Here is a 27,099-nt window from a genome sequence, read left to right as displayed (position 1 = left end):
AGCAACTTTATCTTAGAAAAAGAAATAATCTGCAGATTATTTCTCAGATAAAATTACCAGCCAGGTGTCACCTACTGAGAGGGACAACCACAAACCTTGGTGGTCCCTGGATGGGCTGTTTCCAAAGAACTGGACAAAGGGGTGATGGAGAAGCTGGGCAGAAGCCAGAGGGGTTTTTGTCTCAGCTAGAGACACACACACTATTCACCAACCCTGCATGTTAAAATGGAATTGTACACCTTGGGCAGACTTACAGAAATGTGCCTGGTTTTCAGATTACTCGGGGAAGGGAGGCATTGCTGTGTTTGACACACCTGCATGTCCACACAGCCAGGCCCAAATCCATTACTTGCCAGGCTTGCAACAGGTTGTTTTAATATACAATCAATCCACATTAAAAAAGAAAAAAATCTGCCCAGACTTCCAGCCAAACCAAAACACTCCATGGTACAGCTCTCTCTGCTGAGTTTCCCCAGCTTTCCAGTTCTCACAGATTCCTACTAAAGTGGGAAAAAGCACAAACCACCTGCCCTTCCCAACACCAGCTCCAGCCAGAACAGCCCATGTTTTTCTCCTCAGATGACCAATTAAAAAAACAACTCAACCACTGCATTCTCTCCTCAGTGCCAGCTGGAAAGGTAAAAGTTTGATAATATCATTGTCTCAAAGCGACCTGATATGAACAGGGGACAAGTCAGAGCCAAATTAATACTTCAAATGCCTGAAAATTCCAGTGGGAAATAATAAGAAATAAAATTAAAAAACCCAAACCAAAACAAAACCACAAATCTGGTTTATCAAAAGGGTCCAGCGAAACCATATTTCTGGAATTAAATGTTTATTTAAATATGCAGATGACTGTTTCATTGCTACAAGGTCAATATTCGCTTTCAAATGGAAGCACTTTATTTGGTTGAATTCTGTCTCCAGAAATGAATGGGCAACACCAGAACCTTTTACATTGGCAATGAAATCACAACACTGAGATGCCACCGAAGTCTCGAGATCAGTGCTCAAACACACATACACACACGTACACAAATAAAAAAGTGCTCGACATCATCATGTTAAAATAGAATTTTGGCTTCTTTTAGGTCTTTTGACATTTCAGGCAGGAAAACAAAAACCAAAGAACAATATGCATCAAACTATATGAACTTCTGAAAAATACTCAGCATTAAACACAACTTTTGAGTATCAGTAAATATGTTTCTTCTCTATTTACACGTGTTAAGAAAGGGCATTAGAGACTTTTGCTGGGGATCATGTGATCTCATAGATGTACAAGTCCATGCTGCTGGGCAAGATTAGTAAATTCAAGCAGAGTTTTTATAAACCAGTCACATATCTTTAGTTCTTCAGCATTTGCCAAAGGTGAATTCTACAAAAATTCCTCACTCATTACCCTGGATAACGGCAGCAGAATAAACGTGTGGAGGCTACAACACATGACTGTCACTGCTTTTGAAATAAGCTTTAAGACCCAGGCTTTTGGGAACTAGTTGCCAAGTTTATAAAAACTCCATACATGGTCTTTCAATAAAACTTTGCGAGTCAACCAGTCAGCTAAAGCTAATGCTCCTTCTACAGCACAATTGAGCAACACAGACATTGCAATTGTTCCAATGTTCCACAGAGGCTGACAATAATATACTGTCCACCCAGATTAAATATAGAAAAGCAAACTTTGATCTAATTTTTACATAGATGGCACGACAATAGGTGAAAATGAATTCTTAGCTGCTGATTCAACAGTGCATTGGACACGAGAATAAAAATACTGCAGCTAAAAAATATTTTAAGGATATTTTCGCACCCCCTTTACCTGCTCAACCCTTTAAGATCCCCCGAGGGGGATGCCACAAAGCCTTTGCACAAATCTTTGCACAAAGCCACAGGTGCCAAGTGTGTGCATCCCCCTTGGAGTCTCATGGATCTAAACAGCTCAGTGACCACAGTAGCAGCAATGATAAGGATGTGGTTTAATGGATTTTGACCCTCTGATGCCACAGCCATTCCAATAGCCTTGGGATTGGTGTTCTCTGTGCTCAGCACAGGCTCCAGAGCCACTTGGGTTGGGTTTAAAATACAAACCTTCTGCTGGTTGATGATGGCAGATATTAAGCACCATCATTACAACAGCTACAGGATGAACTGTAGCACTGAGGGACTTTGTGCTAATGAAAATAAAAGTTGGTGTCTTGAATGGAGAGAAAGAGGCAGAGTTATGAATACAACACATAACCCAACTAAAAAAATGACTTCATCCTGCAGGGGAATGGCCCAAGCCATCCCCAGCATGGAGAGTCTGTGATTCTGGGATGTGTTTCAATGTGCTGACCCTACACAACAGCACAGCAGGCAGCAAAACAACACCTGTCTGTCTGCAAACTAACCCTGAGAGGTTTCATTTTAGGGTCACTGCCCATAGTGGCTTTGACATGAACTTTCTCAAAATCTGGGGATTGTACAAAATGTGCTGGAGTTGGGTTGGAGCCAGGAGATCCCCCTGAACAATGTGTTGATCGATGAATGAATTCAGCCCTCAGGAGCTATTTGGTGACAACTGACTCTTACAGGGCTCAGACTTGTCCAAGATGACTAAAACCCAAGCAATGGTAACGACTGAGAGGAAACCAACTTAGAACACAGAAGTTTAGAGAGCTATTGACCCTTTCATAGGCAGTTGAGGTCCAGAACTTGTGATATTTGGAGATGTTGTAGCTCTCTCCTCATTGCATGACATGATAGAGTGCATCACTTATCATCCTACTTCTGCTTTAACCAAACCACGTGAGAACAGGGTGGTCACAATTCCTGTCTGGCTGCTGGGTCCAGGTCCAGTCCATGACCAGGTGGGAGAAGGAAACAGTGCGATTTCTTTTTTTTTTTTTCTCCTTTTTCCCCCCCTCTTTTATTTAGCTAAAAAAACTCTGTCATTCAAACATTAACTGATGAGAACGCACAGGAGGTCATGCAAAAAAAAAAAAAAAAAAAAAAGAGAAGGCAGGTCTGAAATGCTGAAAAACAAACCAACAAAAAAAAAAAAAAAAGAAAACTGCAAAGAGATTAACCATGAGCCACAAAATAACGTGACCCTGAGGAAGGTGGGCGCAGGCAAGGCAACAGGGCGAGCATGCAGGCTGAAACGAGAGCCAAACGGGGCCTGTGACCAGCAAAATGGGGCTTCAAACCAAAATGCCACTGTCTGTGTGTGTCTGTGTGTGTGTGTGAGGAAGAGGAGGGAGAGAGGAGGGCGGATAAAGAGGGAGGGGGCAGGGAGAACAAGCAGGAAAACCAGCGTACACACGAGAGCTCAAGAGGGTTTCAGGGAACAGAGAGGTTGTAGGGGTTTAACACTTGGGATGAGCATCAGCCTGGACGTAAAAAAAAATAAAAAATAAAAGGCTGACAAGTATTAGCGACCTTTTGGGGAAAGCAGAATATTGAATGGATCAAATTTAACATCTGCAAATTCAGAGCCCAGTCCAGCTGCTGTAACACTGTGCCCAGGGGAGGTTTTCCACCTCCCTTCCAATGCTCTCTGATGAGAATTCCTGCAGGATTAGCACTAAAGGCACCGTGTGAAATGCTGATGGGACCAGTGTGTACATTCAGATGGACTGAGGGACAAAGGGACAGAAGACAGACCAGCACATGCTTGGGACTCTGAGGCCGCCCTCTGCATCCAAGGGCAGCCAGCAGTTCTCTGACAGAAGGTGGGAGGAATTGGGTGGGGGAGAAAGTGTGGGTTGTGTTTGACAGAGGGGCTGTGCCAAGCTGGCAGAAGAGTGGGAAGGGCTGATAAGGTGACCCGAGCCACAAGTAGCATGCCATGGAAAAGAGCAAGCGTCTGAATGGTGCTGGGATGGAATTTAGATCTGAATTTTTCAAGTGGGAACTCCAGACTAGACTGGGAGTCTGGCTTTCCATGGGTGTGTTTTAACTGCCTGCAGGGTAAACAGACCATTTTGTTTCTCCTTCTGTGACAAGCTCGCCCCGAGGTTCTTGCACCAGCACAAACACCTTTAGGAATCTAAAACATAAGAAAGACAAAAAGAAAGAGACTGGATTAGAAAGAGGTTGGGGAAAATGGGATCCCTTAAGAGCAGCACTGCCTGCAGGAGGTTAAAGGAAATAGAGCATCAAGCATCTACTGGGTTACAGGGGGTTAAGGAAGGCTCCCAACTCAAACAGCAATCCTTCACCCTCAGCCCTCCCCTCCAGCCTGGGGATGAGCATCACTGGGACACTGCTCTCCTCCTCAGGAGCAGGACCCTGCCAGCACCTACTTTGTGCCACTGAGAAAACAAACAGCTTTTTAATTCTCAGTCTGCAAAGCAGCATTGCATCTGTTCAAGTGACAGCTCCAGAGACCATCAATGCTACCAAACAACAGCAAACTAAAACACAAGGAGTTTGCAGAAGAATTCAGAGCTCTCCTTTCCACCACAGGCTGCAGAGACCTTTCACTGCCAAGGGAAGCCCAGGAATACACAGGTCAGTGACCCAGCCTAAGCCTCCAAACCCATCCTCTGCCCATCCCTGTTCCCACAGTCTGCTGGCTGAGGGCAAGTTTGTCCTTTGGCCAAGTGAAGCCACAATCCAGAAGTATGATTTGGCCCAAACTGCTGTATCCAAGGAAATACAGGATGAGTCCAAACTTCTCTCACATTTCAGAGAGCACCCACTTCCATAAAACCCCTCCAAGTGACAGCACAAAACAGTTTTCAAAGAGCCACAACAGGAATTGCATTGGTACTGAGTGTGGGAAGCAGCTCTGGGCCATTTGCTGTCCCTTAGTAAAGTTAAACTTCACTATTTTTTGCCACTAATTATCGCCACTTACTAGTAATTGCTGTTTAAAAAAAAACCCAAAAACCAAAACCTCACAGGAATGAGAAAATATAATGTTTATTAGAAGAAGACACCATGGTACATCAAGCTACAAAGAGATTCCTGACAGATGATGATTCTTTAAAAAATAAGAAAGGAAATGAGACAACCACACTGGCCAGATTTAACAAACCTTAACACACAACAGCAGTTTCTATGCGAGTCCAACCAGGTGCAGGCAGCTGAGTAACCAAAAACACTTTTCCATGTAAGAGGGACCAAGTAGTTACCAAAACAACAGCTGGGTTAAGCAGAAGAACAGCCTATAAAACCATTTATATTTATACACATATAAAAGGATAAAAACAATTCAAATTCAAGTAACTTTAGTTTTTAAGTTATGTTATATACATTTTTTTTTATACTGGGGGAACTAAGGGCACGTATTTAACAAAAGGATTTTAAAAAGCCACAGTCCAGTTTATAATTACCGATTCCTAGGTGATTTGGCAAGCATTAAATAATCAGATATATCCTAGATAAAAAGTGCATCAGCATGGTTAACTTTTACCTATTTATTTCTATAAGCCAAGGCTCTGCATGATGGTTACAGCAAACAGCAGAGCTGCAGCACTGGGAACCCAGAGCTGCCCACGAGGATTCACTGATATCAGACGTGAGGGGGAACAGACCCACAGGGGCCAAGGAGCCAAAATGCTCATCAGCCCACGGCTCCAAAATAGTTTCCTATCGAGAAGTTTAACTTCACAAACCAGCCCTTATTCCTTGCATGGCACCCAAACACATCCAGGCTTTCTGCTGGAAGGGGAACGTGGCGTTTCTGTTGGGTGCAATGCAGAGTTTACACAAAGCTGGTTATTCCATGCAGATTTTTTTTGTGTGTGTGTATCACACGATTTCACAACATCCCTCAGTGAAAGACAGTTTTGTTCCCAAGAAGGTGATGAGGTACCACAGTCAGTGACACAGGATGGTCAGTCTCGAGTGACTGGTTCCTGTATTTGACAGTTCTCAGCACCAGACACCCGACAGGTGCAGAAAAGCCCTGCAAGATGCTACACCCGTGTGTGCACAGAACAGTTTCCTGGGTGAATCCCAACGAGAACGAACCCTGCAGCTCTCATTTCTACCAGGAAGGACAAAACAAATGCTGTTTGCACTAAATGGACACGGTGGGGCCAGCGCTTTCCTGACATTTCGGAGGCGACCTGACAAAGGAGCAGAACCTGGAACCTAACAGAGTCTTTCATTGATGGAGATATGACATGTGCATTCATCTCTTCTAAAGAAAACCTTCTCAAACACAGCTCTTAAAACAACCGTAGCAGCAAACCAGGAGAATAAGGGGTGGACAGGCCTATGCAAACCTACTCAGAGATTTTCTGAAGTGGTTTGTACACATCTGGAAAAAGAAAAAAAAAAAAGGCAAAAGAAGATAGACATTACTGTTCTTTTTGTGACAGGCTCTGCCAACACCCTCTGTAAATGTCACCAGCAGCCCTCACACAGGTATTTGCAGGGGCACACAGACCCAGCTGGGCTCCTTGAAGGTTGTGATCAGGAGGGCACCTGCAGCACACGACTTACCTGTCCTGCTCAGCTCAGTTCTGCAGCAGAGCCCTGACAGCACAGGCCTCAGCTGCCTGAAAAAGTAGCTTTTCACAAAGCTTTAGCAGTGGGATTTCTCAGGCAGAGCTGCCTCTGGCTCACAGCACAGGAACAACCTGGCTGGGCAGGTACTCCTGAGCCAGGGCTCATTCTCCTGGCTGGGGGAGTCACAGGTGTACTCCGAGCTGCTGTGAGCAGCCAACCTTTAGCAGTATCAGCTGCTCAAGCTTCTCTCCAAAAAAAGAGGAAGGAATTACTGAACTTTGCAAATGCTTTAGTATTTACAGTGTTACTTTCTGGAATGTCATCGCTTCCATTTCAAGGACTGAATCAAGTCACTTCTACCAATACATTAAAAATCAAATTAGAAATTTGCAGCTTGCAACAAACTTAGTCTTTTAAACACAATAACATTTCCCCCAAATCTTTATGCTGCACTCTTTGAAAAGCTCTCTTTTATCTTTTCTTTTGAAGCGGAGAATTGAGAAATAAAAGAGGTAAACATTATAGTTCCTATATATTAGATATTCACAGATACATTTGATTTTGTTCCTGAAGTCCAGTAAAAGTAATGGAAAAACTTTAAATTATCCAGGAAACCTCCATCCCAGCTACAGAAGTGGCTGCAGCTGTCCCAGCCTTCACCCCCAGCACTGACTGCATTTTCAGTCTAGTGGAAGCTTTTTTGCACTCCTCTGCAACTCAACTGACCCTGTAATTTGCCAACACAAACACAAAACTCCTGTATTATGGCAAAATAAAACAAGGCCCAGATTTTCACCTGCAGCAGACAAGGCACTGCACTGATTTAACACTGAATCCAACACTGTGAACTGCTCAGGTTATAGTGTTGATTTACACACAGTTCCACTCCTCTCTTCCTAGTGTCCCTAAATCCCAATGAAAATGGTTCAGTGTTGTTTTGGCTTGGATGAGGCAGCTTGTTTCACACCAAGAACTCTAAGGTCTAGGAAACACAACAATAATCTGAAGGATTAAGTGACTGAATGAACACAAATTATTTAACAGTGAAGTTCTAACACATCCTGATTTCAAACAGGACTAAAATCTTTTGATTTCTCGGTGTATCCAATTACCAGGTGTTCAGTGCTGGCATTTATTCCTGCCAGGACTGCCCAGCAGCACTGCTTCCTTACTCAGCACACCTCTTTGGGAGGAATTAAAAGCAATAAACAGCAGCTTGCAGAGTCCAAACTCTGAATGTCTCCATTGATCTTGTGTGAGCAAAAGATCAAACCATTAGTTATGGTCATCTGAAACAGCAAATACATCTGAAATGTAGCAAGGTGGGAAAGAACAGAGGAGCTTTCTTAATGTTTTACCCATTTGTCAAGGACCACAGAGGTTTTGGCAAGACCTCTCCTTCCCCTACCTCACACACTGAACAACGACCAGGTTTCAATCCAGAAGGTCCCCAGGACACAACAGGCTCTGAAAAGCTCCCACACAGACACAAACCAGCAGTTTAAATATTTCCTACATAAAGTTCCACTGAACAAGTTTGGGACAAACAGCTGACTCGTGAATGTGTCTGAGATGCCACCTGGATATCTGAGGAGAGCCTGTATTATCCCAAATGGCTCTGTGCTTCCTGCACTAAGTTGGGCGTGCAATGGCAGTGACAGTTGAGCAAACACTGCCCAGGAAAGGCTGCATTTCCCCTCTGGTTTCACAGGCCCCCACACTACCCTTCTCTGGGCAATAAAAGCACGTTTTGCAGTACAGAAAGCCACAATTAGTCCACGTACGGAATAATGCACTCGGTGGCATTGTACAGACTTTTAAAAGGCTCTGTATCTGCAACACAGAGCAGCTTCAGGGTTGGATTACCTCTGTGAAAGCAAACAAAATAAAAATAATAGTATTAAATATAGGTCATAGCACCTTTGGCATTTTTGTCCAAATAGACTTCAACATAAGACGTGGGGACATAGCCCTCCTCATCTTCGTTCCTTCGGATCCGCGTCCACCCGTCACCTTTGTCTTCTTCTATTACATAGAGCATCTCTCCTTCTGCTACAGAAATTGTTCCTTCATTCTGACCTGAAAGACACAGTTAACAGGGATTTTAGGGTGTCCTGCACAGTGGGAACCAGAAGCACTTTGGGGTGATGACGTGTGGACACGACCTTTGCTGCATCACTGGCAGCAAAAACAGGAGCGTGGGATTCTGGAGTCAACAGTGTGAACACAAAAAACCAGGTAAATGTAATCCTGACACCAGAGTTTTGGTTCTTCTTGCAAAGTCCCTGTGTGACAGGAGACAAATCACTTAGTGCAAATAGAATCACACCAGAGCCTCGCTTGCCCTTTGCACTGCAGGGCTTAAATGAAGGTTTCCCACTTGTTCTTGGTATATGAATTAGAAAAAAACCAGTCAGTGAAATGAAGGTAAAGTTGGAGTGATACCTTCAAATGTATAGAGTGCTTTACATGTTCCTATGGTGGGTAGTGGTTCTTCATCATCAAATTCATCATCAAAGTCCGTTGCAGGTACTTTCATCTCAGTCTCCTGACTCTGCTCTTCTGTGTAACTGCCATCGGGGCTGCTCAAGAGAGGAAAAACAGAGCAACTATAGCAACCAACCTCAGGAGCAGAGAGAGCCACTCGGTTACCAGGCACGTCAGGCAAGGGGAGCAACTGTGGCTGGAGCAGCTCAGAACTGGCTGTGACACCAGGTGGGTGGGACACATCACTTTTACCATTAAAAGCCGTAACAAATGCACTGTCTCGCTGGCCTTCAGAGCAGGGGGTGTGGGGGCTACCACACAGTTCAGAAACACATTCAGAATGGCAGCTCTTGGAGCTGGGATAGGATAAAACGAGGATGCAAAACACTCTGGAGTGCCTGCGGTGGGCCTGGTGGCAGGACGGGTTTCTGAGCACTGCAGAGCCGCAGTTCTGCTGATCAATAAGCCGAGGGCAGGGGGTCCAGCTGCCCACCCTGCACAGATACTGTACCTCTCCCGGTCCTGGGCACAGCTGTTCACTGCTGACGGGTTCTGGGGCTCGTACATCCCGCTCTGGCGCCGGGGCTGCTCGTTCCGCGCGGGCAGCCGGCCCTCCACCTCCGCCAGCCAGCCCTGCCGGGGACAGACAGCCCTTCAGCTCTGCTGTGTCACAGCTGGCACTCCCACCACAGATCCAAAACTGTGCTTGTAAACATATTCACGTTTCCTTAAATATTTTTTGACGCCGGGCGCTGAAAACACCCTAAGCCAAGGGAATCAGTTAACAGCAGCTGCCAGGAGATGCTGCTGCTCTAGTCACTGTCAAGTAAAAAGATGGGTGGCAGCTTTGAGTAATCTCTGTAACACCAGAGACACAGCAACCTCTGGGACTGCTGAATGCACAAGAACCAAAGCTGAGGAGAATCAAAGAGCCACTGATTTCAAACGAGCAAGAGCAATGGATAGTAAAGCCACAACTGTAAGAAACATCAAAAATTAATGGGCTGTATCTGTTTATGCACTAACTGAAAAATAAAGAGTGAAGTCTTCTCAGTCCTATAATCCTTCTCATGTAATTATAATGGGCTTCATATATTTCAAACACTCCCATTCAGCTCTTGAGATTTTATATCACTAAGGAGGCTTCCTGTTCATGGCAGGCTATTCCTTAAAACGTATTTCATCTGATGGCTTCGGTCTTGCTGTCAGTCTCTAAATGGTGTTTTGCATTTGTGTCACTCTGATTTTCCACAGATGTCTGTAACATGATGCTTCAATTTATTTAATTAATTAAATAAGCATCTGAACCCCTCTGGGCACTCCTGAGAGCACTACATTTTCTTTTCACCTCCACTTAGCACAATCTGTTTTCTGTGGCAAATTAAACTGTGGGCTGACAGTCACAGGAGATGGTGCATGTTTATGTTACACAAATCAGATCAAAGATCCTGACTAATGCAAGTGCTCAAGCAGCACTTTCACACTCCCAGCAAGAAAGTGCATCAATACATATGGAAAAGCCATGAAGCAACCTACTCAGACCTGAGCATTTGCTGAGCTGCTTTTTACTACACTGTCTCTTCTCATACCTCAAACTTCTGAACTTCTAGTCGTAGCTTTTCAATGTTCTGTGCCAGCTCTGATAATCTGTGGTCCACACTCGCTGCATCTCCCATCTGGGGGTTCTTGATATACACATCTTTCATCTTCGTTAAGGCATCTCTGAGAGGCAGAAGAAAAATAAAACACGTGTTAGTGCAGCTGGGGGCAAAAGCCTTTCTCTAAATGAGGGCACATGAAAGGATAACAAACTGCCTCTTCTTCACTCTAGGGTTCAACCTAAGCTGTTACAAAGGGAACTGAGAACGTACAAATGGGGCTTTTGCCATTAAAAAAACCCAGTAAAAATCACTCACCAGAAGAGAATATACACTGTCAGAGGTGAAAAACAGTGATTTACCTACAGTGTGAGAAGATCTTTGGTATTGATTTTTAGCCTGGCATTGTTGTACTACAATATCTACTTGCTAACCCTGGGGAAAACTATAATGATAAAAAAAAATATAATCTCACAACCATTGCAGTGAATGACAGCTCTAACTTTCTAAATGAATATCATTCCACTTTTTGGGGCAGAGACAAAGAGTTGCATCATTATTATCCATCACAGACTGACCTCCAGTTGAGAAACTGGGGCAAAGATGTATATACATGGATGAATCAATAACAGAAATGGAGTGCAAACCAGAAATTCTCCCCCTGCCTGTTGCAGTTTGTCTTTAGCAACCCCAACAATTTGTAAGATATTTATTTATTTCACACTGCTTAAAACAAAGCTGAGTCCAGATGGTTTGTGTTTGTCACAGCTCAGCGACAGACGGACTTCAGGCTAGAAAATGCAACCCTGCATCCTGCTGAGGGCATCTTCCCTCAGCTCCTTCTGGGGGCTGTTCCATATCAGCCCCAGTGCCAAGAGCCCAGGGTTTCTGAGATGGTAGTTTTCAGTCCTGCTATGACGGATTTGGTGCCATAAAAGCAGGATTGATGCAGGACATGCCTTGACGAGCTCCCTCAGTGCCTGCAGAGCTCGCACTGACAGCAGTGAGCTCCCTCTGACCTGAGCCACTCTGAGGCTCAGCTCACAGAAGAGTTATCTGCCTGATGATGGACATTTCAGAGCTGAAAGATGGAATTATGAGCTGATTTCCTGTATTCCTGGTGCAGCTATTCAGTTTTTCTCTAGGCATTAGCTGGGGGGAGAAAGGTTAATGCGAGTCCCACGACTCAAGTTAACACTCTTTATATTTTAGAGTTTCCCACCAAACTCCTGACAATTGCAATCCTGTGCCTGGCTTTGCTTTGTGTGTGTGGAAACTGGGAAAAAGTGTGGGTGGCAAGGAAGTGGGACTGCTCTGTGCTTGAAGCCTTAAGGGACAATGTTGCAAACATATGAGTCACAGTTATTACTATTTGTTTAACTCTTATTTAACTGATGGTGCTATTTCCTCAGTCATAAACTATCTTTATTTTAACTAACACTCTGCTCTGATTCCATACCCGATTTTAATGTTGGGATCAATACAGAGCAGGAAAAAATTCTGTACAGACAAATCAAAGTTACCACAGAGGGAAAAAACCGAAGTAATGAGAAATCATATAACCACATGCAATGTTTCTTTCTTAGTCATGATATAAAATACAAAGAAGAATTTTTGGGTTAGTAGGCAAAATAAACAGGTTCTTGAAAGCAAGATAACAGCACAACTGTGCAAATGCAAAGCAGTATTTAGGCATAGACTAGTCTTGAAATCCTTCAGGGAAGAAAAGTTCCTTCTCTTGCAAACAAAACATGCTGAATCTTTAATGCAACTGCAGAATGTGAACAAACACAAAGTACAAATACAGGCTGCCAGAATCTATTAAAAGTGGGTAACTAAAATAGCCTTATTCTCAACCAGAATGTTAAATGCAGCCTTGTAGAAAAAGCATTCACAAAAGCACAGGAGTCATTATCTTCCTGCTTCCAGGAAATCTAAGCTACAGAGAGACTTGAGGCACACACCAAAGAATCAGCACTTTGGATGATGTTATAATGCTAGAACAGCCTCTCTTGTTGGGATCTGCCTTGTCCAAACACAGGGGCTCTGCTCAGTGCTGGGAGGTCAATGCTTGTACCTTGTATTTATCTCCTGTTCTTCACTAAAAACACCCTCATCAACAGCTCACATCAAGAAACAACCTCAGTGTATCCAACAGGGACCTTTGCCTCTTCCTCTTCAAAAGCCCAAGAAAGCAAATTGAGAAAGAAGGAAAAGCTATCTCCAGTTGTTGGACTTCTATCATTCCCATCCCTATACCAAGATCTTCTCTTTTAATCATTCCAAAGGCAGGATATGCACTACAATGAGGAGGAAGAATGGAACAACCAGAAAGGCAGCTTTTTCCCCAGCTCTGACCTACATCAGCCATAATCAAATCACTGCTTTCAAAATCTGAGCTTCTTATTTGCTCTTTCTTATATCATAGTTGTTTCTGTTCTACATGAGATTACCTATTTCATTTTTCATTCCAGAGCTTTGACTCACCTTTGATCCAACTCCTTCTGAATGTCCCTGTTTAGTTCATCCACCTTTTGCTGAAGCTTCTTTCTTCTTTGCTCAGGTGGGAGATTGCTGAAGTCTTCGGGCCCTGCTCCCTGCACAGAGTGGAATGGAGGGGGGGGAATAAGGAAAAATATTAATAATCAGAGTCTGAAAGAATCCTTTGGGATTGCATTTTGAAAACAGCTCACAAAAACCTGTGCAAAAGTCACAATGGTCTGAAGCATTGTTACCATTTGTACTGTGTTATCAGTCCCTGAATGGTCAGGAATCTGGATGCCCTAGAAATGATCCCAGGACCACATCCTGCTTCCATAACAGGGGCTAATCAACTGGAGAATTCCAGAATTCAACAGTAAAGCTGAGAAACTATTTTTATCTACAGTTATCATCAGATTTTATTTAACATAGTTCCCTTCTCATAGAAAGCTGATCTTTCCTGCCTTCCTTCACCCTGCTACAGACAGCATTCCCATAAAAGGAGTTCCTGGCTTTTACTCCTGTGTCACAGTCACACTTCTCCTGTGCACCACTGACTGCTGCCTGAGTGCTGCTCCAACACAGTTAATTTATGTCAGGGCCCTCCTGAACACACCAAGCAAATAGAAAGCACTTCCCACTGGATTCTGCAATTTAAAAAACATGCTGCTTACTTTCCAGGATCCACCTTCCATGCCAAAGCCTCTCAGTTTTTCCTCTCTCCCTTGTACTAGCATAAAAATCAGGAGTTATATCAAAGCCATAAAACCAATCAGTTTGAAATCATAACTAAAGGAAAAACAACGTGAAGACCACAGTGTTACCTTTGTGTGATTCTGCTTGAAACCCCCTTCTCTGCCTTCAAACTGCTATGTCTCCTCTTGATTGCCTCAATTTGATATAGCAGATAGATGACACATAAAATACATCCACACTATTTTCTTCACAGTCACATCTATTTTTGTCTTGCCAGAAGGCAAGGGGGACAGTTTGGGTGGGCTCTAGGGAACACGCATCAATACTAACTAGTTGCACCATAAGGGACTGAGGTTCTTATACATAATATTGAATTTGGGCAAGTTTTACTTGTTTTGGTTTCTGCTCATTCCATGTCCTGTTTCTAAGGGGGGAATACTGGTTTATGGGAGAAAGAAGGGTAAAAACACAAAGCTGAGTAACCAAATTCAGTGGTCCACCAGCTTGTGAGCAGGTTTGGGACATCAGTCTTACTAAAACACCAAATTTCTCTCAGAGGAGTGTGATTTAGTGGACACACTGCCACAAAAACTGCCCATTAGACTCTTGGCTCTGCACTGAATGTGCTGAGACACCACACTCTCTCTTCTGCAGCTGCAAAACAAGCTGTTCAGAAAGAAAGCATGTGGGTGTCCGAGGGCTGGAGGACAGCAGGGACAGGTCACCTTCTCCTCTGGACTGGCCATTCCAAAACAACAGAACCAGCCTGATGAAACTGCTGCTGCATTGATTGTCAAAGACAGCACATATGTCTAATTAAGCCTTGATCAACTGTGTAATAATACCTAAAATTCCACTCATGAGACAATGAGAAAGCAAATTTAAGGCAAATGACTAAAAAAGTTGTGCTGATTCCTAAACTTTACCAAATGGAGTCCCAGCAGTGCTTACATCACTTGTTGTGCCTGGTAGAGGAGAGACCTATCTTAATTTATTCTTCAGTGTTAATAGTTTGCTTGACAGTAATTCCCACATCACATTAGATGTGAGAGTGATTCAATCTGTTTTATGGATAATCTACACTAAAGCAATAGACATCTTTTTAAGGCAAAGCATCTGGAGGCAGTTTTGTAAACAAGCAGTTATAGGAAAGACTAGATGACATATTCTGACATATTCTCCTCAGTTCTAAGCAGAAGAGACAGATACTCTTGAAAATATCCCCATTTATACATTAGGGGAACACAACAGATGTAGCCAAGCAAATTTGGAAAAGCACCTTTTTTTTTTGATATCTTGTTTTTGATTCTTCAACTTCATTCAAAAAGCTCTAGGCTGGACTAAATCCAATAGCTTTGTTCCCAATGCTTCAGACCAAAGCACGAGTGTTCCATGGAGCTGCACATCTGAGACCGGGAGTCAGATCCCACTCTGACTTTATTCCATGCTCAGCAATTTCCATCAGAAGCTGCAGTTCCTGCTCCAAAAGGGAGAGTTCAAGGAGCAGTTTTTGCACATGCTGGGCACATTTCATGCTCCGAAGTGAAAACACACCTGGGCTATCTCTCAAGTTGTGGACATTAAAAATGCTGCAGCAGTGAGGTGGAGGGGAAAGCTGTGCTGCTTCTGATGTGCTGTCACAGGACCAGCAGAGCTGGAGCTCACAAGGTTTCCTTGCATAAAGATACTGGGATTTAGGATGCAAACTGTCCCAATATGAAGGACTGTGAAAAAGGAGGCCACGTTAGGACTAAGAGGAGATTACAACAAAGCCACTTTCCTCACCTGAGGTGCACATGGGTCTCAGCCCTCTCTGCACATCTTTCCAGTTTGTGCCATTCTTGGGGAAAGGCCAGGTCAGCCGTTTGGGGAGGTTTTATTCCTATAGAGGCTTAGCTCAGCTACACAACACACTGACCAGGAAAACGAGTGGAAATCCATGGTATAAATGCACTGGACTCCCAGGACAGTGGCTTGGCAACAGCCAAAAGAAGATTTGCAACTATCCCAGACACTTCCATCATTCCTCAGACCTACCATAGGTCTTCAGGGAGAAGCAACATTGCTAAAGGAGCCCAAGCAAGTCATTGTGTTGCCAGAGCAGCAGCAGGACCAGAAACTTCCAAAGCCACTCCAGGCAGCTCATGGCCCTCATGTTTCCTCTGGATGAGCTGAGCTGCCATGAGCAGAACAGGCCCACAGTGATGTACCCAAGAACAAGATATGTGTAGAATCATGGAATGGTTTGAGTTGGAAGGGACCTTAAGCCTGATCTCATTCCACCCTCTGCCATGGGCAGGGACACCTTCCACTAGCCCAGGTGACTCCAAGCCCCTCCAACCTGCCCTTGGACACTTCCAGGGATGGGGCAGCCACAGCTTCTCTGGGCAACCTGTGCCAGGGCCTCCCCACCCTCACAGGGAAGGGAAAGAGCACCCAAAGGATCTAACTGTTGAGGAATAAGAGAACTCTGAAGCTAATGTAGTAAAGGTGCTCCTGTGGATCCCGAGGCTCTCCAGAACTGCCATCAGTCACTGTGGCTCTCACATGCTTGTACAAGGTGGGTCAGCAAACCTGCTGCATTCTCCTTGTGACAGGGCTCTCCAAGGCAAAGGAATGCAGACAAGCTGTCAGGAACATATCAAGGTGTGGAGTGTCTCAAGCAAAACAGTACCTTGTGTATGAAGTTCAGCACGTAATTTGCTTTCCCAGGTCTGATCACCCCTTCCCTTTCCAACTCAGTAACATCTTACCATAGTTCAAGAAACCTTCCCAGCTGCATCCAAGGCGGAATTTAGGATTCACATAAATGCATCTCTCTCCATTTGCGAATTCAAATCAGATTGAGTTAACCTTGTTGGTTAAGGTTTACAGAATTTTAATTAATATCATTATTGGTTATTCTGAAGGACTACATAGGGCTGTAAAATGTAGGTGATTATGGTGCAGATTTCCAGTAATACCTGGACATGGAAAGCAAACTTTGCAGCTACTTTACACAGAAAGACATGCACTGCTCTCTGGAAAAGGTCCAGCAAGCTCAGAGACCTTTATTTTTTTTCCTTCTTTTAACATTTTAATATATTCTTATACAGTAGCAGAATTACTCGATAGTGCTTTTCTACATTTTCATAGCCCTGGATTATAAAAGTGAAAACTAAACTATTTATTAGAGTTAATTTTTAGCAGCTTATTAGAAGACTTGAGTTCTGATCACCTCTATTAGACTCCAGACCTGTGTATTCAGAGTTATCTGATAAATGCCAAAAAAAGCAAACACAAAGAAGAAACAGATTTAACAGTTAATTTCAGTGTCATGTCACATGTGGCACAGTGCACATTCAAACACACACAGGAAATTGTGATTAAAACACAGGACAGGCATGCTGTAAATGTGCTTACCAGCTTGAGAGAAAGCTTCATGTAAAATTGGAGAGATACAGGGTGGGGGGAGAGAGAGAAAAAACAACAGTGCATCAGTAGAAGAGGAACTTTTTCAAACTAATGTTACAATAAAATGACACATAATCCCCTTGCTGTTGGAAGGCAAAATGGGTAACACTAAGAGATCTGTGCAAAAGTTCACAAGATGGGCTCAGGCAGCTGCCGTTTCCTCGCCAGGAACAGGAATGGGAGGTGCTGTACCTGGACATAGGTGCTTTGGCACTGGACTGACTGACAGTGGCTACAACAACAACAGTGGGCCTTCTCTTTAGAGTAACATCACTGATGTGGTCAAAAATCAGAGCTTGCAAACGTACGTGGGTCACTTTAGATCAAACATGTGCTGAAATGCATCAGCCACTTCACAGGAGGGCTTTAGAGAGGGGGCTCCAGCAGCACTCCAGGGAGTGCCCAGCTCTCTGACTATGGCCAGAGGACAACATCCCTGAAATGTCCCTGCTGACTGCACAGCACTGTCTGGGCAGGCATGGAAAGTCATTTCACATTCCTGAACAATTCAAAAACAAATACTCAGACTCAAACGTACTTCGGCCATGGTCAGACAAGGTCAGGCCCAAGGAGGAGGAAAAACACCAATCTATTCTCTTGACGCCAATTTGATTCTATGACAGCGTGGTAAGACATTATTCAAGCTCCTTAAATGATATCCATGATCTAATTCCTTAAAGTTACCATATTTCCTGGGGCAGAGCCAAAACATTATCTTTTAGTTACTCTGGGGAAGCGAGACCAAAAGCAGCGTGTGCCCACAGAGCCCACGCACAGCGAGGTGTGTCTCTGCCCAGCATCACCTGCACACACAGCTCTGGGCAGGGCTGCAGGGCCCCAGAAATTCCCAGGTGAACAACTGTGACTGGGCACCCCACCACCAGAATTACCAGAACCTCCTCTAGTGTTGCAAGACATTACAACAGCTGCAGTTCAGAAGGTTTTCCAAGAGACAGGGACACTAACAGTGCTCCAGTGCTCGGTGCCAAGGAGCAGAGTGAGCTGCTGCTCAAGATCTAAAGCCAGATAGAAAGGGAGAATCCAAACTCCACCCAGCCTCCTCCTCCTCCTCCAGCTATCAGCACTGAGCTGCCCTACCAGCCCTTTGGGGACAGTTGTGAAATGCTCAAAATACCCAACAAACTTGTCAGTGCATAAACGCACACACTCTGTACAACAGCTGAAATGTAAAAGCTGGAAAACACCTCACTGCAGGCAAGAATCTGTGCTGTCAGACTTCAGAACCTCTTTCCATTCAAGTTCTCTGTCACTTTACTACCAACAGCTCCTGGGAATGGTGCTCTCAAACACATGCTCCATTTTGAGCAAAACCACAGTTCATTAGGATTGAAATTAAAATAACGAGTGGCTCCACACCTGTGATGTGTTTGACAGCACAATTTAGGAAATAAACTTTTTTTTTTTTTTTCCAAAAAACCCAATTCCCATTAGTCACCAGGATTTGTATAGCAAGACATGCCAGTCATTTAAGGAAAATAAATGGCCTTGAAATAACAGTGGAATGCTGCACGTGAACTGATCGTTCAGGGACAAGGCAGCAGTGAGACTTCCCCCTGCAGTCCAGTCCATTAGGAAACAAACACATGTTAATAATCACAGTGCCATGAAGAAATTCACTCTCTGAACTAAAGAGGTCATTAAGAAAGAAGCAAACAAAACCAATCCATTTTGAGAGAATAATCATAGAGGAAGGAGAGAGAATGATCTGAAGAAATTCAGCATAGGCAGCTTGTGTTTGCATCATTGCTTTAGCACTCCTGTGAACTTTAGCATAGACATGATCAGCACAAACTGAGATTCTTGTACATATATACAGACAAGACTCATGGTGCAGAATAAATATTTACCTATGAAGCACTCTAAGAAGGCACAAATGTTTGCTACATGCGCTAGTGGCTAAACACTACTCACTCTAAAGGCACTAAATACTGCGGAGAATCATCTGCATCAAGACTATTCTTTTGCTCTAAAATTCAGCCAATTTTAAAGGGATTACAGACACTGTATGCCCAATTCTTATGCTGTTAAGTACGACAAAAAAAATAGAGAATTTATTAATAGCATTTCCAAATAGTACGTCAGGGATTGTTATAACCAGCATAAATAAAGCAGATCATAGACTGGAAACAATGAAATGCTGAAATAAGTCATGTTCACAGTTTTCCATTTCTGAAATGCATTGGTAATTTTATGGGACACTGATTCAGTTTCTAGAAACAAACATAAGCAGATTGAAAATAAATCCGCATTAAACACTATGCAACTACTTTTGCCCATTCTGTTGGGTTTTCACAGCTAGAAACGTGCTCACAGCTCCTGGGAGAACAGGGGCATTTTCCACCCAAATGATCAAATAAGTCACATTTCCTTGAAATGAGCAACTCTGTTTCAAGCTGTCAATCTAAACCAAGTCTAGCTTAGTCTTGCAGGGAAAAAAAATGAAGAGTCTAAGAGCCACAAGCTTCAATAACACATGAGAGAGCATGAAAGCCAGCAGGTCCATGTGTTATTGGACAGTCACGGACACTAACCTCACTTACAGAAAACAGGGTTGCAATCCATCACTGGACTTCCACACAACCAGGAGGGAATTTTCTTTTTTTATTTTTTTCTTTATTGTGGGCGTGTAACCATCCCCCCATACTCTGCTTTATCCAAGTATCAGATTTAGAGGCCCCGTGTCTTGATTCCATGAACTGTCATCACCACAGACAGTTCAGGGAAGCTCCCAAAAGCTCTAGGGAGTGCTCCACCACCAAGGCACAGAATGTGCCACCACACAGGGGTTGGCTCGTGACGCTCAAGACTTCGTTCATTAAATAATTTAGAATAAGTGCGTGGGACCTGTTTGTAACACTCCGAATTTCACAGGTCCAGCTGGGCCAATTTCAGCATTTCCAGGACTAGCGGACATGTCTTTCCTGCACATCACACAGTAAGCTGCAACTTGCCTCCCACCAAATTTTCCTTGGATCTTTGACAAGGCACATTCCCACAGCACACTCGGAACGGCGTTGTAAGTGGGGTTAGCGACTGTGCAGCGACGGTATGGGCTGATCACACCATACACAGACTTACAACATATTCCCTAGCCTCAATGGCACACGTGGGGGTCCCTAAAGTCCTCTTCATGAGTTCTTTGTGAATATACAAAGACTGTGTCTGCTGGTGAGTCAGCAAGAGAAAACACACATTGGTTACACCGGAGACGAGCGCGGCACCTCTGTGTTTTTACTGCTTCTACAGCAAAAGACAGCTCAGTGTTTAACCAGCCTCAAAGTGCAGAGTGGGAGCTTCCCAGAAGCCAGGTGAATATTAAGAGTTCAGCATGCTCACAGAGACCAGAAAATATTGTGGTTTTAAATGCTTGCTTAAATACCGAGGTCAGAAAACATCTCTCTCTGTGCTAGAATAAAGCATGGCTGTAATGACCCCACCCGCCAAAAAACCCCGGTCCTGGCACAGACAGAGACACTTACGTTAGAATAACAAGTATTCCCAGGGCAGGGAACAGAGCAGGTTGGAGAGGGGGTGGTTGGTTTGCTGTTTCTGCATGCTCACAGAACAACAAAGCACTGATCACTCAGGCAGAGCGACAGCTCGGTGTCGAGGGACAGGACTGCACAGTGTGTCAGAGGAGACAGGGAGGGAGAACATCCACTGGTGCAATGGAAATAAAATCACATTGTAATGAAGTCAACAACTTCCACTAAGAAGGAAACCACAAAAGTTCCTCCATGTGCTTTAGGGAACTGTCTGGAGGCTGAAACTTGGGTCATGGCAGCAAAATCTATCCCAGCTCCCAGACCATTCTCTCTGCCCGGTCCCATCCCAGGCTCCAAGGCAGGAGAGAAAAGGCAAGTCCACACAAGGCACAGGGAGCAATTCAGAGGTGTAAGTTCTACCCCTGGATGGTGTTAGTTCACAGTATTGCTCTTTAAGAAAAGGTGCTGATGTTACTGCCGCTGCAGCAATAAAACAAAAGAACACAAAATTAGTATCAACCAGCAGAATACCGAGTTTCCTTTGTCCTCAAAATGGAATTAGAAAAAGCAGAGCAAGCACAAATGAAATTATGAGTTATGTAAGTGGTTCCTCATTCTTTGTACGCTTCTGGCTTTAACTTCCCTAAAGAGGCAAAGTTGATTTGAAGTGTTACTTTTATAGTGTCTTTTTAAGGAGCTATTAGAAACAATGCTCACAAAAACTGTGTAAGAGAGATTTTCCCCTTCTCCTAGTTCTGATCCATAATAAGTGCTCTAACAGTTTTATGGTATTCTCTATAATGGACATTTCTGCTGTTGGGGTTTAAAGAAAAAGCTTTGAGGCAAATACAAAAATGTGATTAGAAAACCATAGACACCGCCAAGAGTCAGCACCTAAATATTTAATTTATTTTTTTTTTTAACAGACTAGGATTTCACATTGGCAGCGACCACTGATACTGGTATTGGCGCCTCCACATTAACCTTGCATCTGTTGTGAATTGCTCAGGCATCTGTTTCCTTCCATGAACACAAGATTCATTGGATTTTTGGTTTGGAAGCAAAATTAAAACCAGACTGGGCACAGGACATATCATAGCTAATTATGTAATTCATTTTAACAGTCAACAGTGACTTTGCCACTTTAGCTTTGTAATTCCTCTTTCCAAATGCAACATAAGATGCTAAACCAAAAATTCAAAAGGAAATGGCTAAAACACACTGCCCTCCCAGACACGTCCTGATCTCACAGATTTCATGGAGGAGTCGTATGGGAATCCATTCACGTGTAATGTTTCAAGGATCAATTACAATGTGCTGGAATTTATCCTGGTAAAGGTCTTAGGACTTGTTCACGTCAAGTAGTTACTTTTTTTTCCCTTATCCTTTAAGTCAGTGCAAAAAAGAAGGAGTATGATCCTGTTTCCTTTGGAATAAACACTGTCACTCGGCTTTGCAGGAGTGGAGAGCTCAGGTTATCAACAAAGCCAGGAAGGACCTGCTTGGCAAATTTGGTTGAATTCTCTAAAAGAACACTTGGAGAGCCTTGTGGCCTTCCCTGAAGGTGTCTGGAGTGGAATTCTGCCAAGGAACAAACCCAGCAGTGCAGAGAGAAAATTCAGAGTAAATGAAATGATTCAGAGCCCAAGCTCCCGTTACCCTGTGCTGTCCTGCTGCTCCCTGCACAACCTTCCAAAAGTTGCTTCCCTGATGTGCTTCTGTACAGATGGAATGTCCTTCTGTGTAGAGGAGAGTTTCACCCTCCATCCTCCTCCCTTCTCTGGTAACATCAAAATCCAGTACTCCTGACATTACTGCTCATGCTCCTGGGCAAAATTCAGATGCTTTTGGATTTGACAGGGGGATGGAAAAGGACGAGAAAAGGAAATCTTGTTAAACTTCATAAGCTTAAAGCAGAATTAATATTATTTTCTGGCTGTACTGAATATAACAGGGGGTCCTATCAACTGAAACAAATACCAACCACTCGTTTTTCACCTGACAAATTAAAAGGATTTGTGGGTGGTTCTTCATTTCCTTTTTGCCTGGTTAGAATTACTTCATTTTTGAAGGTGATATGGCACTTTGATGATCTACTAGTATATTACAAATCACCAAGGACCTATAAAATGGGAATCTGAAAAGGTTTCAAATGAGACAGAGCAAGCTGCCAGAGGTTTGCAGCCTCTCTTTCTCTCCATTATCTCTGGATGAACCAAGTGGCCTGAATCCATCCCTCTGGGAAAAAAAGAGATGATGATCTGAATATTGGCCCCTAAATCCACAGCATGAATCAGGCAGGAAAAGTATTTACATACAAACATCCTGGTAGCTGAGAAGGGAAGGAAATGAAACAGAAAAAGAACACAGTGAAAGGTTTAAATGAAGATTTAGCAATAGCCCTTCCTTGCACATTCTCAGTGAATGTGTCAGCAGAAATTTGAGGGATTCCAGAGAAGACTATGGGACATTGTTCTCATTATTTCACCTTTGACACAAAGCACTTAAAAGAGTATGGTATGCAGAATTTGTAAGGCTTGCTTGGATTTCTCAGACAGCCAATACATAAAATAATGGTCTTTCTTCAGGAAATATTAAAAGCAATTAGTCATAATTGCTTATATGGCCAAATACACACTAAGAACTTGTACATTTGAAATAGAAACTTGTGACGTGCCCATGGAACTACTAACCAGTATTTTTAAATCAAGTAGGAAATATCCAGCACTATTTGAAATATTCTGTTCTGTGAATGGCACTACTGGAGCATTATATTGTAACACACCCCTTGACTTCTCCCAGCACTGCCCAGTCCAAGGATGGCTCCAGCTGCCCGCCCATGCACTGGTGCCACCACCCAGCACAGCTCTGCTGCTGCACAACCAGAACTGAAAGACTGTCTCCTCCTGTAAAAACCACTGAGAAAAGGTGCTCTGAGCCAAACTGCAACTGAGAAAAGGAGGGACATGTGCAGACTGTGCCTTTGGACAGCTTAGAAACTTCCCAGTTCCCCAGTGAAATGTCTCAGAAGTGGGGTTTTCTGGGTTCTGAGTGTCCCATGAAATGGCAATTTCCTAGCAAAGAACTGAAACTCTGTGTAAAACATCTTTTTTGACTATATTGTCTGTAACCACACAAGACAGTGTATTGTTTACAGCACTGTTCCCAGTTCTTTGTAACTAACCACTGAAGTTCCCCACTGAAATCATCTCTGCTTTTATACAGCTCCAGTCCCCAATCCTAAATGTCAGTGCAGTCCCTGGAGCAGAATTTGGGTTTTTTTAAAGTAGTCACTTCCTTGCTGTAACAGTCTGCTCTAAAAAACATTTAAAATACTGAACACTTGTGTCTCCTTCCTGTAGTTTTTGTAGGAGGAAATAATTCTAAGGACCTTCACCCTGGAGGCAAAGCCATGCTACACCAGCAGTTTTTCAGCCAAACTCTGCCACGTGCAAGGTTCTGGGAAGATAAACTCCTATTTTTGTTTGAAAAATGGAAAATTTTATCTCAGGGACCTGTCATTTTATTCTCTGCTTATGAAGACCACCAAGGAGAGGGTTTATCTCAACACAAACACTACAGCATCAGTTTATGAATATAACCACAGCTGCTGTCAGGAGGAGGAACAGAGCAGTTGACCTGGGAAAACTCAGGCCATGTTTCCTACTCATCAGCAGCAAAGGAGACAGAGACACTGCCCTTGGAACGGTGGAGATGTGTCAAAAAATGTTGATCAAGTGTGACCTAGACCCAGGTAAATCCCCAAATCAGCCATAGAGGTTTTGAGCTGCTTTCCACCAATGCTTAAACCAGCATCAGCACACTGCACTCCAGCTGCTGGCAGGGAAAACCCAAACCCTGATCCCTCAAACCCTCCCACCTGTGGTTTGGAGCTTGGGTACTGCACTGATAAATCTTCTGCACACAAAATATGAGTTTGAACTGTCCATCGTAGCACTGGGAAGTGAAAATCTGTCCAGAAACCAACAAAATCTTCATGGAAAATGCCCAGAAAAAGATGTCCTAACGTAAAATTCTGCATGCTAATGTTTGTAGGGAAGGCTGCAAGGTCCAAGCACGGTTCTTTTTTTCCCCCTGGTTTTGCTATGCTTCATCACAAAGTTTAGCAAACTCTCAGGCAATGTCTTCCCTCTAAAGTTTGTAGGAACAGCAGCTATTACTGGCTATTCCAAAGAGTTTCTCAACCTGGTATTTTTGCAAAGATATTTCACTGACACTTAAAGTGTCAAGAATAAGAGCTGTGGGAAAAAAACTCCATTTCAAACCAATTAGAAAAAAAGTAAAAGAGCACTGCAGGATTTTAATTTTTCTATGGACACTTTAAAAACTGCTTAACCCAAACCATCTGCTGAAGAAGGCCCAAAGGCAGACATGATAAACTTGGTGGGAAGCTTGATTACTTCAGCTCTCTACAGGAATCAAATCAAACCTTATCCAAATCTCCTTGAAAAGTCATGCTACAGGATGCAGTTAAGGCCCCTTGAGAGGTGTCAGCCTCAAATATTTAGAGCCAACTGTAATTGAGGTCTCTTTGGTCTGTGTCCCCCAGTCCTTCCCAATACAGCAGCTGGTTTAGAGAACACATGGATCACAGAAACAATTTTATTGCCACCAGAATCAGTTCACCTTCCATAAATCACTGTTTCCTGTGTCAACATTCAGAGTCACTACACAAACTGACACTGCAGCACCTGAAGCAGGAGCTGAGGCCAAGGGTCTGGAACAGAAGTTCCCACTGCTCCAGAAAAAGTGTCAGATCATTTCAGAGAAATTCCTGAACTTGCACCAACTGAAATCACATTTATTTTCTAGAATCCCTCCTAATTTACTCCTCTCCTTCTGACACAGGCATTGAGCTGAAACCACCCTGCAGAGACAAAAACTAATAACTTTGACTTCTACACGTGCATTCCCTAACCTTCAGCTCCTCCTTCCATACTTTGGACAATCCCTCCACCCCCCAGAGAAACCCAAACGGGTAATTTCCATCAGCAAATGTACTTTTTGTGGTTTCACTGCAGGGAGGGGTGTGTGTGTTTGACTACAAATGGCTTTATAGGTTGGGAATCCCTGGATTTGTCTGCATGTTATGATAAAACACAACGGAACCATTCACAAAACAAAGTTTTTACATAACAGAACGTGCAATAAAAGCGCAAGAAAGAAAGAAAAGAAAGAGAGTAAGAGAGAGAGAGAGAGAGAGAGGTATCCAGAGGAGAACTTACCCCGCGCTTTAGGCTCCTGAAGCAGTGGATTTTGGGTTTGGAGGTCATGAACTCGTTGAAGCGATGGGAGAGGGGTTCCTTTTGCTGCTTGGGAGACTGGGGGCCGTTGGGAACAGCAGAGGGTGAGGCAGAGGCAGGGGGAGGAGGAGGGGGCTGATGGGGGGATGTTAAAAGGGACATAAGCTACGTATAAGAGATGGAGAAGTGACAGAATAAAAACCAAAATAAAAAGATAAAAAAAAACACAAAACGAAAATAAGCATCAAAACCAATATTTGAAATTCAGAGGAAAAAAAAAAACCAAACCCAATTAAATAATTAAATATTAAAGGCCATGGTTCAAAAGAGGGGAGAAAGCAGTAGTTAAGAGTTGTGTTAAATGAAGAGTGTGATAAATGAAAGTTTTAGTAAGTGATGCAACAGAAGAGTAACACAAAAGTATTTTGAAGGAAGCTCATGCAGACTCTTCCATGCAGCTGCTATCCCCATAAATTGCCCTGTTCTGCTCTGTGGACAGCTCAGAATAATGCATATGGATAGAGCTTTCAAATACCTGAATTTAAATGGATCAGATAAGGAAGGTACCTTAGTGCCCAGTAGCGTTTCTATTATCTGGAAAACAACAAACCACATTCCTTCCTGCTTCCAAATCATACCTCAGCCATGTGCATCACACTTCACTTGTACAAGTTATTCTATGAATTTGCTCAGGAGGTAGTCCTGGGTGTGGTTTTTTTTCTGGCTACACTGATGTAAGCACCAGAGAGCTGAGCTTTTTCTCATACCAGCACTACTGGAACGACCCATTGTGAACTGGTAGATTTTTTTTTTACTTTAATTAGAAGTAGTTTGGAAGAGGGTCAGAGCAAGGGTGAGGTTAAAACAAAGAAGCTACTCTGGGCTTCCATCAGTGTTACTGAAAACTGATTCAGTCCAGTCAGCCTGACACGTCCTGGTAACCCCAGATAAATGCTGCCATGCATTATGGTGTAAAATATGACAGTGGAATGAAAAAGGTTTAATGGATACATAAGTTAATATGGTCTTTTTTTTTTAGAAAGTCAACTGCTCAGTTAGTTATGCTCCATTAGTTGTGCCTCAGGATGGAATCGCAGCAATTCCCTGTTCCCAGCCCCCCACCTGCTCACCCCAGTGCACAGACTGGAAACGCAAATGAAAAGC

General features: G+C 43.4%; 1 protein-coding gene across 21 annotated transcripts in view; it reads right to left on the bottom strand.

Moving 5' to 3' along the window:
- Positions 1-796: 796 nt before the first annotated feature.
- The window catches only part of FNBP1 (formin binding protein 1), a 98,035-nt gene continuing 71,732 nt past the window's right edge, over positions 797-27,099 (bottom strand). For 2 of the 21 annotated variants that reach the window (XM_018074248.2, XM_018074255.2), the window contains 9 exons: positions 25,918-26,100; positions 20,265-20,351; positions 17,115-17,129; positions 13,023-13,132; positions 10,527-10,659; positions 9,449-9,570; positions 8,896-9,035; positions 8,371-8,529; positions 4,899-6,259 (listed from right to left, as the gene is read on the bottom strand). In XM_018074248.2, the coding sequence (XP_017929737.1) occupies positions 6,225-6,259; positions 8,371-8,529; positions 8,896-9,035; positions 9,449-9,570; positions 10,527-10,659; positions 13,023-13,132; positions 17,115-17,129; positions 20,265-20,351; positions 25,918-26,100 (984 nt within the window). In that variant the 3' untranslated portion in view covers positions 4,899-6,224. Of the gene's footprint in view, positions 4,037-4,898; positions 6,260-8,350; positions 8,530-8,895; positions 9,036-9,448; positions 9,571-10,526; positions 10,660-13,022; positions 13,133-17,114; positions 17,130-20,264; positions 20,352-25,917; positions 26,101-26,502; positions 26,530-27,099 lie in introns of those variants that run through there. The other 19 variants (XM_018074249.2, XM_018074270.2, XM_018074267.2 and 16 more) reach the window with 17 other exon arrangements.

Source organism: Manacus vitellinus, unplaced genomic scaffold (genome assembly GCF_001715985.3).
Source record: "Manacus vitellinus isolate BGI_N305 unplaced genomic scaffold, ASM171598v3 scaffold_27_pilon, whole genome shotgun sequence".
Classification (NCBI taxonomy): domain Eukaryota; kingdom Metazoa; phylum Chordata; class Aves; order Passeriformes; family Pipridae; genus Manacus; species Manacus vitellinus.
The sequence above is the reverse complement of the archived record's forward strand: the minus strand, read 5'-3'. Positions and strand labels throughout refer to the sequence as shown.